This window comes from Herpailurus yagouaroundi, unplaced genomic scaffold, assembly GCF_014898765.1.
Source record: "Herpailurus yagouaroundi ecotype Mexico unplaced genomic scaffold, PumYag 165, whole genome shotgun sequence".
In the NCBI taxonomy this organism is placed as follows: domain Eukaryota; kingdom Metazoa; phylum Chordata; class Mammalia; order Carnivora; family Felidae; genus Herpailurus; species Herpailurus yagouaroundi.
In genome coordinates this window covers 11,366,666-11,383,061 of record NW_024412406.1, presented here as the reverse complement: position 1 = coordinate 11,383,061, position 16,396 = coordinate 11,366,666, and the positions used below count along the sequence as shown (strand labels likewise).

Below are 16,396 nucleotides of genomic sequence, written 5' to 3'. Positions count from 1 at the left end.
ATGGATGAAAATGAATGTTGACATCATTATTAACAGATGGATACAACTGAACAAATAATCAGTAAAACTACAGATAAATCAATAGAAATTATTCAAACTGAAGCACAGGGGGAAAAAAAAGAGTGAAAAATTAAAAGGAACAAAAAATACTGGAGCTACAAAACAATACCAACAGTCTAACAAGTGTGTAACTGTAAATTCCACAGAAGAGAAGAAACAAAGAATAAGAAACATTTGAAATGATAATAGCTGAGAATTTGACAAAATAACTGAATTATAACAAAACGCAGATACCATGTTCAGAGACCACTAAGGCAGGAAAAATACAAAAAGGAGAATAAATGGATGAAGAAGAGGAAGAAAAGGAGGATGGAAGGAGGAAGGACAGGGGAGAAGATAGAAGGGTAAAGGAAAAAAGAAAAAAATCATATTTAGACACATCACAGTCAAACTGCTGAGAACTAATGAAAAAGGAAAATTTTGACAGCCTTCAAAGGGAAAAAATATACGAGGAGGAAAGAGCAGGTAAGAATTACAGCAGAAATGACATCAAAAGCTACACACATCAAAAGACAATGAAACAAGATCTTCATAAGTAAAGTTGTGCCCCTTATCCACAGGAGATGCATTCCAAGTTCCCTAGTGGATGCCTGATAACACGGATAGTAACAAACCCTATATATGTGATGTTATTTCCTATACATATGCACCTATGACAATGTTTAATTTATAAATTAGCCACAGTAAGAGATTAACAATAAAAATAATAATAAAATAGAACCATTATAACACTATAATAAGTTATGTGAATGTAGTCTTTCTCTCAAAATATGTTCTCATACAATACTATTTGTGCAATGATGTGAAATGATAAAATGCCTACATGATGAGATGAAGTGAGGTGAATGACTTAGACATTCTAATGTGCAGTTAGGCAACTATTAACCTTCTGATGAGTTTCCAGACCTGCAGGTGACTGCAGGTGACTGAAACCATGGAAAGTGAAACCATAAATATAAGGGAGACTCCTTTAAGGAAATAAAGAGAAAAATCCAGAATCCTACATCCAGCCAAAAAAAAAAACTTGCAAAAATGAAGATGAAATAAGGACTTCTTCATCCAACAAAGGCTGAGAGAAATCATTGCCAGTAGACTTATTAATACAAGTAGTTGCAGAGTAAGTTCTATAAGCAGGAGTATGATACTAGAAAGAAATCCACACAAATGAACATGTATTCATGAATATGGATCGACACAAATAAATGAAGCATACTGAAAATGGTAAAAATTAGGGTAAATATACAACGCTTTTTTCTCATTTTAACCACATAAAATGATGACTATATAAAGCATAATTAGTGATAATAAATAAACAATAAAAAATAAAGCTCAAAAAACTGTAAGCTTTATACTATATACAGAAGTAAAATGTATGACCACAATAGGAGGTCTTTGAAACATACACAGTATAATCACAATTGGAGGTCATAGAGGCATACAGAAAAGTAAAATCTATGACCATATTAGTGGTCAAAAAGAAGAGTGTGAACAAAGAACAAATGGGTAAAGAGAAATAATTGGTAAGATTTAAATCCAACCATATCAATAACTATAAAAAATGCAAATGTTCTAATTACCCTCAACTAAAAGACTGTCAAAATAGATTTTAAAAAGCAAGACCCAATTATATGTTTTCTAAAAGAAAGCAATTTATTTTTTATATGAAATTTATTGTCATATCGGTTTCCATACAACACCCAGTGCTCATTCCAAAAGGTGCCCTCCTCAATACCCATCACCCACCCTCCCCTGCCTCCCACCCCCCATCAACCCTCAGTTTGTTCTCAGTTTTTAAGAGTCTCTTATGAAAAGAAAGCAATTTAAATGTAAAGACACAGGCCAAAATGATGGGAGGAAAATATTCCATGCAAACACTAATCAAAATAAAACTGGGATGGCTATTTAACATCAAGACAAAGCAGAATTCACAGGAAGGAATATTATCAGGAATAAAGAGAAAAATCACATAGTAATAAAGGGGCCAAGTCATCAAAAAGACATAACAATGCCAAATGTGTGTGTGTGTGTGTGTGTGTGTGTGTGTGTGTGTTAACAACAAAGTTTCAAAGTACACAAAACAAAATTGACAAAACTGAAAGAAATGGACAAATCCAAATTTGTAACTGGAGACACTAACAATAAGAGAAGATGACAAAAAATCAAAAGCGATATATGACTTGAAAGAAGTCAAAAGGAAAATTATAACACATCTTGAATTGAATGAAAATAAAAACTCATCTTGTCAAAATTTGTAGGACAGAACTAAATCAGTACATAAAGAGAAGTATACAGCATTAAATCTTATATGAGAAAAGAAGAAAGTTCTCAGATCCACAGTCTTAGCTTCTAATTTACAAAGCCAGAAAAAGAACAGAAAATCAAACCCAAAGCTAGTAAAGGAAGGATAAAATAAAGAGTAGAAATCAATAAAATTGAAAATAGAAAAATGGAGAAAATCAATGAAACAAAACCTGGTTGTTTGAAAAAGATAAAGGAGTGCCTGCATGGCTCAGTCAGTTAAGTGTCCAACTCCTGATTTCAGCTCAGGTCATGATCTCATGGTCACAAGATCAATATCCGTATTGGGCTCCACACTGCACATGGAGTCTGCTTAAGATTCTCTCTCCCTCTCCCTCTGCCCCTATCCTACTCGTACTTTCTTTCTCTTATAAAAAAAAAAAAAAGAAAGAAAAGAAAAGAAGAAAAGAGAAGAGAAGGAAGAGAAGAGAGAAAAGAAAGAAAAGAATACAAATTAATAAGCTCCTAGCCATATTGATAGGGAGAAAAAGAAAACAAACAAATTACCAATAGCAGGAATGAGAGAGGGAATATCACTACAGATGCTATAGCTATTAAAAGGATAACAAGGAAATGTTGTGAACAATTCTGTACCAATAAATTCAACAACTTAGATAAAACAGACAAATTGCTTGTAAGATTCAAACTGCCAAAGATCACTCAAGCAGAAGTAGATAGTCTGTAGAGCCCTATATCTATTTTTTAAAACTCAATTTAGAGTTAAAATCTTCCCACAGAGAAAACCTTCCCCAGATGGAAGGTTACCCCACTGGTAAATTCTACCCAAAAATTAAGGAAGAAAGATTACCAAATTCTTCCAAACTTACTATATGAGAATCATTACCCTGATACTGATGCTAAAACCAGACAAAGATATAACAACAAAAGAAAAATATAGATCATACATGCAGCCATAAAAATATTTTAAAATATTAGCAAATCTATTCCACAAATATACAAAAACATAAGTAATACATCATGATCAAATGGGGTTTATGTCAATCAGGCAAGCTTAGTTCAACATTCAAAAACCAATCAATGCCCATCCATCAGGATGGCTACTGGTTAAAAAACAAGACAAAACAAAAACAAACATCTACACACACACTGACACACACATGTATAAATGTTAGCAAGGACTTGGAGAAATTGGAACCCTGTACATCACTGGTGGGAATATAAAATGATACAGCCACTATTGAAAAGAATTTGGCTATTCCTCAAAATAGTAAATGTACAATTACCATTTGATCAAACAATTCCACTTCTAAATATATACTCAAAACAATGAAAGTAAAGACTTAAAACAGATACTTATATACCAATGTTCATGGCAGCATTATTCACAATAGCCTTAAGTTGAAAATAACCCAAAATGTCCATCAAAAGATGAATGGATAAACAAAACGTGATATATCCATACAACATAATATTATTCAGGCTTTAAAAGGAATGAAATTCTGGGGCGCCTGGGTGGCTCAGTCGGTTAAGCGTCCAACTTCAGCTCAGGTCATGATCTCCCGGCTCGTGAGTTCAAGCCCCGCATCGGGCTCTGTGCTGACAGCTCAAAGCCTGAATCCTGCTTCAGATTCTGTGTCTCCCTCTCTCCGTGCCCCTCCCCCACCTCTCAAAAATAAATGAACAAAAATTTTTTTTAAAGGAATGAAATTCTGATAGATGCTACAACATGGATGAACCTTGAAAACATGCTAAATGAAATAAGCCTGACAAAAAGGGGCAAATATAGTATGATTCCACTTACAGAAGGTTCCTAGAAAAGGTAAATTCATAGAGATAGAAAGTAGAACAGAGGTTACCAGGGGCTGAGTAGAGAGAAGAATGAGGAGTCAGTGTTTAATGGGGTACAGCTTCTCTTTGGGATGATGAAAATGTTCTGGAAGTAGATAGTGGTAATGGTTGCACAACATTGTGAATGCACTTAATGCTACCGAAATATTCACCTTAAAATGCTTAAAATGGTAATTTTTTAAATATTTTACATAAATTTTAAAAATGTCAGTGAAATTCACTGTAACAAACTAAACAGAAAAATTATATTACATATCAATAGATGCAGAGAAAGCACTGGGCAAAATTCAACATGCACTGATAATTAAAGAACAAAAAACAATCTTTCAATAAAGCAGGAATACAAGGAAATATCACCTGATATAGAGTATCTATGAAGAAAACCTACAATCATCATGGTATTTATAATGGTGAAATCTGAATAATTTTCCTTTTAAAATGGGGAGCGAGGTAAGGATATCTGCTTTCCTATTCAACAAGCAACTACTTCTATTCAACGTTGTACCAGTTGTTCTATTCAGAGCAATAAAGCAAAACAAATAAACATATACAGATTGGAAAGGAAGAAATAAAACCATCTTTATTCATAGATGACACAATCATCAATGCAGAAAATCCCAATCTACAAAATAAACTATTACAATTTATAACTCAGTTTAGCTATGTCGTAGATTACAAGGTCAATATCTAAAACCCACTGTGTTTCTATACACTAGAAAAGAAGAATTGGAAATTGAAATTAAAAACTAATACCATTAATAACACATCCAAAAACATGAAGTACTTAGGGATAGACATAACAGCTGTGTAAGATATTTCTATGAAAAAGTACAAAACATTGCTGTGGGATATTTCTAAAAAACTAAAAAAATGGGAGAGCTGGATCGTGTTCATGGACTGGAAGACTCAATGTTAAGATACCAATTTGTGTGAAATTGATCTATATATTCAATGCAATTCCAAAGAAAACCTCCCCACTGGCTTTTTTTTTCTTGGTAGAAATTGATTCTAAAATTTCTATGAAAATGCAAAAGCTCTACAGTAGCCAAAATATTTTTTAAAAAACAGAACAAAGAAAGAGTTCATTATCTGATTTCAAACCTTACCTAAAAAGCTACAGTCCAAATACAGTTGTAATGCTTCAGGATAGACATAGGGATTCATGGAACAGAACAGAGAATCTAGAAGCAGACCCACAAATATGTGGTTAACTGCTTTTCAGCAAAGGTCCTAAGGGAATTCTATGAAAACAGCATTAATCTTTAAAACAGTTGATGCTGAAACAATTGGATAACCTATGTGGAAAAGGAGGAAAGGAGAGGACAGGAAAGAAGAGAAGGAGAAGGCAGGGGAGTTCTTTATCTGATACGGGATTTGTGTCCAAAATATGTAAAGAACTGTTACAACTCAGTAAGAAAGCAAACAGTCCAATTTTTAAAGAGACAAAACTTTGAACAGCCTTTTCAGGGAAGAGATATGAATGGAAAAGAAATACATGATAGGATATTCAGCATTATCAGTTATTAGGGCAATGCAAATTAAATTCCAATGAGATAGCATTATATGCCTACTAGTATGATCAAAGCTATCAAAACCAACCATACCAAGAGCTGGAAAAGATGTGAAATAACTGGAGTCTCAAACACTCCATTGGGAATACAAAATGGTAAAGCCTCTCTGGAAAACATCTTCACAGTTTCTTAACAAAGTTATAACATGTTCTTATTATACAACTATGTACATAAAGAATACACTAGAGAAATACACACATATAAAGACTTATACATGAATGTTTATAACCACTTAATCTATCATAGCCTCAAATTGGAAAGAGCCCAAATGTTGGTGAAGAATAAAACAGTAACAAACAATAAAAAAGAACAAACTAATGATAAATGCAACAACATGGATGAATCTCAGAATTATGAAGCTAGACACAAAAGCCTTCCTAATGTATGATCCAATTTGTATGACATTCAGGAAATGCAAAATTATAGGCAGAAATTAGATCAGTGCTTGCCAGGGCCTAAGGAGAGGGGAAGAGATTAACTACAAAAGGGAACTTTTATGGTGTAACAGAAATATTATAAATCTTAATTCTGGTGGTGGTTAAAGAATGTGTACACACATATAAAGACACATATGTCAAAATCCACTGAACTGCACCTCAATAAATCTGAAATTTTTTATGAAGTGGGGACATATTAGTATATATGCATAGAGTATCTCTATAAGGATATTTATTTCTATTTATCAAATCCCTATATAACATTCACTATATTTCAGACAGTATCCTAAATGCTGTACAAATATTAACTCATTGTGGGAGATGCTATTCAAAAGAGAGGTTAAGAGCCAAGGGTCTCAGGATAAAGTAAGACTACTTTTTCTTTCGTGTTATTTGAATTCTTTCAGCCATGTACACATCTTGTTTATTTAAAAAAAAAAAAAAAACTTTTTAAAAACTCTTTTGCAGGTTTTTAAGTTGCTTCTCCACAATCACTGCAGATCTTTTATTGACAAATCAGTGTATTCAGTCCTTTCCTTTTTTGATCTCCCTGCAGCATATGACTGCTACCTATTTCTTAAAGTCATTCTCTTCCTTTTTACAGGTTTTCTTTCCTCCTCTGATTCCTGTATCCCCCATGCATATTATCTGCTACTGAAAGCATATCACTTACACTTCAGAAATACCTCTGGTATCTTTACCCTCTCTTTTCTCCACCACTGCCTGAGTCCAGACACTCAGTATCTTTTACCTGAACAGTTCTGCTAGCCTCCTAACTGGCCCCTCTGCCTTCAGTCTCATCCTGCTCAAATACATTCACTATGTTACTTACACGATTGTCTTTTGAAGAATGTAAACCGTATCGTGTCACTTTCATATTCAAATCTTAAATTAATAATTCCTCAAGTTCTTTAACTCACATAAAAATAGTGGTCTCGGCTATTCCTGACTTTCCAGATTCATCTTCATGTTCTGTAGGTTCTAGAATACTATAATTTTTGTTATATGAGTAACGCTCCTGTTAACACTTACAAGGTTAGTTTCTCAACGTTTATTTATTTTTGGGATAGAGAGAGACAGAGCATGAATGGGGGAGGGGCAGAGAGAGAGGGAGACACAGAATCGGAAACAGACTCCAGGCTCTGAGCCATCAGCCCAGAGCCCGACGCGGGGCTCGAACTCACGGACAGCGAGATCTTGACCTGGCTGAAGTCGGACGCTTAACCGACTGCGCCACCCAGGCGCCCCAAGGTTAGTTTCTTGAGTGTAGGGACCAGGTTTCAGTCACCTTGTTATCTTTAGTTATAAGTGTTTGGCTTTTAGCTAGGTGCAATGGGAAATTTTATGTGTCAACTTGTCTGAACTTTGGTGCTTAGACATTTGACCAAACATTATTCTGGGTGCTCTGTGAGAGGGTGTTTTTGGAAAAGGTTTACATTTAAATCACTGAACTTTGAGTAAAGTAGATTTCTCTCCATAATGTGGGTGGCCCTAATCAGTTGAAGAACTAACTAGAAGAAAAGGTTGACCTCCCCTGAAGCAAGAGGGTAATCTCCAGCAGAATGCCTTTGGATTCAGACTTAACTCCTGATTCGCTAGCCGGCTGACCTCTCCCTCAGACTGTGGACTAGCTAAGCCTCTATAATTCCATGGGCCAATTCCTTAAAACAAGTCTCTGTGAGTGATGTATGAATACGTATATATATACATACACACATACATTATATATACATACACACACATATACATCCTGTTGGTCTGTTTCTCTGGAGAACCCTGACCAATAATACAAAGGGTATACAAAAAATGTCTTTCAAATTAAAAAAATTAATGCTGACTTTTTGTTCTGTTTTATTTTCACTTAACATACAAATATATGCCTATGAGATTTATTTTGACGTATTTTTATAAATCACTCACTAGTTTCAAGTCAATATAAATGTGTTAAGTTAAAACAACATATACACACTATAAGAACTACAGAATCTTGAACACATGTTGGGTTTCACATTACAAATACTTTTAAAAGAAGAAAAAGCATTGACTAGCCAGGTTATAAAAACAGAATTGAAATCTCTAGCGATACCACACAGACAAATAATTCTTAATCGCTGAAAATAATTGCCTAGGTATTCACAGCTGTCTTAAAAAGAAAAGTATATCTCAATGGTTTTTAATAGATGATTTTGTTTTTACTCTGAATTTCAGAAACATATTCCTGTATAAACTGAAAATATCTCTAAAAGATAGAATCCTTATATGAGAAAATGTCATGGAAAAAAGTATATTGTTTTTGATAGAAATAATTATTAAGCTGGTTTTATGACTTTTCATTTATTAAAATATTAATAAAAACAATTTCTACATGTACAAAGATACAATGACAATACAAAATGAAATTAAGCCAGTTTCTGCCAAATTATCTGCCAAGGCCTGAATTTGGGGTTCTCTGCTTCTCTTGCAACAGAGGTAGGTGTTAATGATGTCATTAACTGCTGCAGAAGAAATAGGGGACCATGAACATAAGTCTTGGCAGAAAATAAACACCCTCTGAGTTTACTTTTAAATATAAAGTAAATAGAAAAATTAGTTTATAGAGCGCCTGTCCAGTACAGTTCCTGCCCTAAAGGGATAACTCAGGATCTTTATTTCTAGTGTTTGCAGCTGTATTCCAGAAATGAAGGCTAACAGTCTGTGTTCTTTAAAAAGCACAAAAAAAAACTGTGGCTATCTGGCAAAAGCCACTAGTCAATAAGCTAAAAAATTATTCAGCTGGTATTATATAAAATATTCAATGATACAAAAAATAAAAATATACACAATATTTAGTATATGCCAATTATAAGAATATAATATTTCATCTTAATATTAATATATAACACCCCATAAACAGATGTTACTTTCTACCTGAAGAATCTATGTTTAAAGATAGAGTACTGACTTGAGGGAAAAAAAAAAAAAACTTTTGACTTCTACCTTTAAACTAATTAACACATTACTTAAGAGTCAAAAAAACAATGGATTTGCTCATCGCTTTTGATATTCTGACAGGACAGGTATATGCACACGTAAAGTTAACTCTTACCTTATCAAGTTGATCTTGAAGACTAGTGGATGCTTTATAACCAAGCTGTAACAGCATTGCTTCTGCAGCATTTTTTTTGGCTATCTTTTTGTTAGGTCCTGTTCCAGTAGCAACTTCATTGCCTACTTTGACCTGGTAGGATTAAAGTAAGAAATGGGTGGTAATTGCTTTGGTAAACAAGAACTCCTTAATACCCAAAAGCAATGTGTTATGCTCTCTAGCATTCACAAATGTAAAGTTCAGTCCAAAATGAAAACAGCAGTTAAGCTAGTCTCCCAATTACATAAAATTATATACACAAGTGAAAATATATGTGGTGAAAAATATGACAATATGGTCCTCAAAATGGCAATGGGGGTTTATCCCAGGGCGATAGAATCTTAAATGACTTTTACTTCCATACATAGTTCTATGTTACTTGATTTTTTAAACAAAAATACTTCTATAAGCAGAAAAATAAAATTCACATTACAACAGAGTTTATGTTGGTTATGACTACATTTAGCATTATCTAAGTTAATATACTAAAAGACTGAAATTCATGGTGGTGCAATTCAAAACAATGTTTACATTGTATCCCAAGTTTACAAAGGTTTATATTAAATAGTTCCTGAGAAAAATTAATATACAAAGGTTAATTCAATATTGTGGTTAAGAACAAAGATTTCCAGGTCAGAACTGGGTATGAAAATTCAATTCTATTACTTCTTAACTGTATGAACTGATTCAAATTAGTCAACATCTCTAAGCCTCAGTTTTTTTCATCAATAAAAGAACGGTAATACATCTATGTCACTGTATTGTTCTGAAAATTAAATAAGAAAATGTATGTAAACTACACTGTAGAATAAATCATAACTGGTCAATAAACAGCTTTTTATTATTAGAACTATTCCACAATTACCTTTTGCAAACCATTGATGTATACACACACACACACACACACACACACACACACACACGTATTTAAATATACATCAGCCATCTCATATCCACATATACATTTTCTGAATTGGGTAGAGCTTTTAATGATGCATGTGCCAAAAGCTAATGCAAATATAAAAATTATAGTGGAAAGCAAAAAGGAAAAAATAAATAATTTTTTAAAAGTAAAGAAAGCAAGAAGTATATAGCATTACAAGGAGAAATAAAAAATACACAACTACAGTGGGATTTGTTTTTATACACTGGTCTCAACAAATGATCAAAGCAGCAAATAAGAAAGAAGATAAGCACAACTTTGGAAATGAAACAATTAAGTCTGAATAATCTATGGGCAGAGAAAAAATCCCAATAAAAACTAGAAAATATTTTAAATAAATAATAATGGAAATACAATACATCAAAACCTGAAGCATGCAGCTAAAGGATCTAGAAAAAAATATATAGCCATAAAAGCTTAGAGAAAGGCAGGAAAGTAATGACCTAAACATCCAGCTCAAAAAGTTATTAGAGCAAAACGAATCCAAAGAAAATGGAATAAAGACAAGGAGGGAAATTAAGGATAAAGAAAAAATACAATAGAGAAATTCAAAAAAAGCAAAAGTTGGTTCCCTGAAAAGACTAATAAAATGATAAACCAAAGTTAAGACTGATCAAGAAAAAGCAAGAGAAGACACAAATAAGAAGAAAATGGGAGATTACTATAGCTTCTGTAGAATTAAAAAATAATAAGGGATACAGAGTATTTTAGCTAAAAACTTTTGAATACTTAGAGAAAGTACAAAAATTCCTGAACAATACAAATTACCAAAACTGGCACAGAATAAACCCAAAACTGTAGAGCTCTATAACTACTAAAAGAAAAAAATTAAAACAATAATTAAAAACGTGTTCATGAAGAAAATTCCTGAGAGCTTCTCTAGCAAGTTCTACCTAATATTTAAGAAAGAATAATGCTAACCTTACAAAACTTCACATAATAAAAGAAAAAGAGAAATCAGTCCCCAATTATTCAATGAGGTATCAGTTTGATTCTAAAACCCAACAGGAACAATTTAAGAAAGAAAATGTACAGACCAATTTCATTCCCAAGTATAACTGTTAAAGTTTAAACTGCATAATATAGTATATTGAACAAAGCAATATATAAAAAGAAAAATCACGATGAAGTTAGGTTTATTCCAGAAATGCAGGATTGGTCTAACATTCGACATTCAAGTAAAATCAATCAGTGGAATCTGCTATATTAACAGATTGAGGAGACAAAACATATCCTAACAAATTGAGCAAAAGCATGTGATAAAACTCACCATACATTCATAATAAAAACTCCTAGCAAACTAAGAAAAACAGGGAACTTACTTAATATGATATAGGGCATTCTGCAAAAAGTCTATAGCAAACTTCAACAAACATTATACTTACTGTTGAAATTTTGATATTAGAAACAAGACAAAGATGCCCTCTATTTTTACTAGTATTTAACATTTTACTACAAATCCTAGACAGAGCAATAAGACAAGAAAAAAACCATAGAATTAGAAGTATAAAAACAAATTGTCATTATTTGGATATATGATATTTATATAGGAAATCCAAGAATATCTACAGCTAAATTATAAGACTTTATGAGAGTGTAAAGTTTTCAATGTATATTATAGTATACAAAAGCCAACCACATTTTTCTAATTTATGTTTTTCTAATAAATATGTTTATTTATGTATTTATTTTTGAGAGAGTGAGAAAGCCTAAGTAGGAGGAGGGAAAAAGAGAGAGGGAGACACAGAATCTGAAGGAGGCTCCAGGCTCTGAGCTGTCAGCGCAAAGCCTGACACGGGGCTCAAACCCACGAACTGTGACATCATGACCTGAGCCGAAGTCAGAAGCCTAACCAACTGAAACACCCAGGAGCCCTAAGCCAACTGCACTGTTATATCCCATCAACAATCAAGTAGAAAATTATTAAAAGATACCATTTACATTGAATGAAAATCAAATACCTATGATGTTTAAGAACTTTATATAAAAAAATAATAAGCACCGAGAAAAATTAAGATAAACCTAATAGAGATACGCCATACTCATGTACTTAATTCTCAATATATCAGTTCTCTTCAAATTGACCTATAAATTCAATGAATTACCATCAAAATCCCACACATGATTTTTACAATGCTTGACAAGCTGATTCCAAAATTTACACGGAAATGCAAAGTACTAAGAACATTCAAGATCCTATTGAAGAGAAACAAGGTGGGGGCATTATTCTTCTGGATGTCTACACTTATAAAGTCAACATGAGGGAAAAGACACATAAATTTGTCTGCATTAAAATAAATTACTTCTGGGGGTGTCTGGGTGGCTCAGTTGGTCAAGCATACAACTCTTGATTATGGCTCAGTTCATGATTTCACACTTGTGAGATTAAGCCCAACATCGGGTCTGTGCTGATAGCACAGAGCCTTCTTGGGATTCTTTCCCTCTGCCTCTCTCCACCCCCAAAATAGACAAATAAACTTAAAAAAAAATTACTTCTGTTCCTCAAAAGAACATCACTAAAATTGGGGGGGGGAAAAAAAAAAAGGAAAGTCACAACACAAGAGGAGATACTTGAAAGGCCACGTAACTGAAAAAGACTTACATTCCAGAATATATAGCAGATTCCGATAAATCAATTTTTTTAAGAGTTATTTATTTATTCTTTAATATTTATTTATTTTTGAGAGAGAGTGAACAAGCACAAGTGGCAGGGGGCGGGCAGAGAGACGAGACAGAAGATCCAAAGCAGGCCCTGCACTGACAGCAGAGAGACCTGTACGAGACTCAAAGTCATGGACCGTGAGATCATGACCCGAGCAGAAGTTGGATGCTTAACCAACTCAGCCAGCCACCCAGGCATACCCAAATCAATTTTTTTTAAAGCTAGTAGAAAAATGAGCAAGAAAGCTGAACAGGCAATCTATAAATGAAAATTTGATGTCACTATGCTTTGCTTTAAAAAAAAAATTAGCTTCAATAGTTTCATGCCACCTTAATAAAATTTCACAATTACAATATACTGTGTACTCGTAATGACCTGGTATGTTGTACAACTAATCCAGCTTTCGGATATAAAGCATGACACTTCTACACACAGTTTTGTTTTCCGGCTCTTGGGTGAAAGCATAACTGGCTATTTCACTTGTCTCAGAACATACCAGTTTCCATCTGGTGTCCACACTTGTGTACTGCTTGCCATTTATTCTTACACCATTATTTCAGTTTGATTTGTGTTACCATTTCCATCACCACGTTAAAGCTTCAGTGAACCAAGTACTTCTAACACAGTGGTTAAAGAACTTAAGTATAAACAATGTGCAAATTATACGACAAAGAAAGTCAAGATGAACTAAATGACATAGTTGTATATGAAACACTGAAAACATATTCTTTACAGAGTTTCTGTAACAACTATCACAAATGTTACAGTTCAAATCTGTGCACTGTCTTTGAAACATTTCATTGCTCTTTCTTCTAAAACTAGAAACCAGCACATTATGACAAATCAGCAGTAGTCTCTGGACTTCCCTCAGAAGCACTGATCTAATACTTAATACTGTCCACAGCAGATCCCTGGAGCTGGGTGAACACATACTATCTCCCATATCTGTGCTGGCCTGCACCTGACCTGAATATAGCAGGCCCTAGGTATAATGTGCTTGAGTACCTGGCTAGAGCCAGGCCTCTGCTACCTGTTATTTTTTCCAGTGTTTGGTTAGTTCCCAGCTTCACCAGCCCCTGTGTTGTTGCTGGAATGCTTGCTAGCTAACAGAGTAGGCCAGCTACGTCAGAAGCTTCCTCTACTGCTCTGAGGGACAAAAGACTTGCCAAAGTAAATGGAAGCAGGATCGGTCAGCAGCGGGGAGAAAAAAAAAAAAGTTTCAGCTGTTTTGACATGCTACATACACCTCACGAGCTCTCATTCAATTCTTTTGCTGCTTCATCTCTAAATCTCATTTATCTACCCAGGCCTGATGCTCTTTGACTCCAGTCTCCTGCTCTTGGGTAATGCTGTTCCCGACTCAGCATTCATGTTGGATCTGTATCTGCCAGCTTTCCATCTGACCTATTCTGACACCTTCAAGACTTACTTCTAGAACCGGTACTTCCAGATTCATTTTTCCCATTCTCCTACCCCTCACCTCACACAAGTTGACATGGTGGCATGGTTCAAAAGGTTGCAGGTAATTATCCCAGAGTTATTTGCTAGTATCGAAAAAGAGGACTGTGCTGAAGGACTTTGATTCCTTGCTAACAAACACAGTGAACATTCAACAAAATAAGTCACATAATTATAAAAGCATGTAAATGTGTAAGTAAGCAAGTAAGTACGTAAGTAAACTTCATAAGCCATCTTCCTCAAAAATTCACAATATTTTTAAATTACTACAAATAATAGTTTTACATTAAAATGTTGTCTACAAAGAAGCTCAATTATTTTGCTATGCAATAACTTTAAGACTGCCAGGTTTTTATCTTTAAACAAATTATTTAAATAAGTCCTCAAAAAAAGTAAAAAAAAAAAATAGTTCTAAAGTGGCATTTACCAGACTTAACTGATTCACTTTCAATGAGTCACAAAAAAAATTGATGGGCGTGCCTGGGTGGCTCAGTCGGTTAAGCATCTGACTTCAGCTCAGCTTGTGATCTCATGGGTTCATGAGTTTGAACCCTGGTTCAGGGGAGATCCAGTCCCACTTGGGTAGAGCATGAGCTCTGCATTGGGTGAGCTCGAACCCCACTTCAGGTAAAAATAACATGAGCCCCACTTCAGGTGAGCCCCGCTTCTCTCTCTCTCTCTCTGCTCCTCGCTCACTTGCGCCTTCTCTCTCTCTTAAAAAAAGAAAAAAAAACAGGAGCACTGGGGGGCTCAGTCAGTTAAGTGTCCAATTCTTGGTTTCAGCTTAAGTCATGATCTCACCATTCAAAGGATCAAGCCCTGCAATGGGCTCTGTGCTGACAGTGCAGAGCCTACTTGGGATTGTTTCTCTCTCCCTCGCTCTCTGCCCCTCCCCTGCTCTCTCTCTCAAAATAAATAAACATTAAAGAAAAAAAAAACAAATATAATAGATGAAACTTGCTTTATGCATTTTTTAAAACCTGAAGACCTTAATCAGAGGTAGAAAACTTAACTCATGATATATAATAATAGAATGTGCTGATATACAATTTGGTGTAGTTGTCATTATTTTCTCATTGAAAACTTAAAATACCTCTTTCTAAAATAATAAAAAGCTTTAAGAAATACACTCTAGAAATAAACACCTAAAAAGCTTTGAGAAATATACTCTAGAAATAAACACCCAGATAATGTCATCAGGGATTTTCCTTGTCTAATAATCAGTACAAGTAACTGCATCTACTTTATAACACACAAACTTACCTTTTTTTTTTTTTTTTTTTTTGGTGATAGATAAATATGAGCATATTATCTCTGGATATTTTACTTCCACATTCAATTATAACAAATGATAACATTGCTTAAGTAGTTTATACAAAAGCCTTTACTTTGATAAACTTGCTGCAATACTATAATGAATCCACTGGGGCTTCCAGAAGGGGAAAAAACAATATGAATTCAGTGTGAAAACATTTAAAAGCACAGCCAAATGTTCCCATTTGACTAGAATGTTTATGAATACCCATAAAATGGAAACTGGCCTAAGACATTCTAAATTCCTTTTTCAAAAGGGGTACTCAATATACTCCACAGAAAAAAAATTGTTTAATAAAGTCAAAGCCAGTTTTCATCCTAACACAGGTCTAAATTTTAGGTGATTTCCACCCCCCCTCAGGTTTTAGAGTTCTAAAAATATTTCCTAGAATTCTTTAAAGCTAAGCATGTAAAGAAAAATAGCGCCCATATTTTACAAAGTAAAATACTAGAATAAAACTGTTCTGGGTCCTAATGACATCTAGACAGTACTGTGCTTACTACCATAGAAGTATTCCCCCCTCTTCGGATATTGAGGTTCCCATCAGAAGTTTTCATCTCCAACAAAAGCCCAAGATGCTAGCTCTCAATCAAGCAGGAAGGCAGCAAATGTACACCAAAGGTTTTTTAAGGTACTACTATATACATATACTATATTAGGTACTCTGAGATAAAGAAACGTGGAGATTAGGGGCGCCTGGGTGGCGCAGTCGGTTAAGC

At 34.1% G+C, this 16,396-nt stretch overlaps 1 protein-coding gene across 13 annotated transcripts in view; it reads right to left on the bottom strand.

Moving 5' to 3' along the window:
* Nucleotides 1–16,396, bottom strand: part of STAU2 (staufen double-stranded RNA binding protein 2) — a 313,378-nt gene that overhangs the window by 164,541 nt on the left and 132,441 nt on the right. For all 13 annotated transcript variants that reach the window (XM_040487583.1, XM_040487582.1, XM_040487585.1 and 10 more), the window contains one exon: nt 9,261–9,392. In XM_040487583.1, coding sequence (XP_040343517.1) covers nt 9,261–9,392 — 132 coding nt within the window. The remainder of the gene's footprint in view (nt 1–9,260; nt 9,393–16,396) is intronic.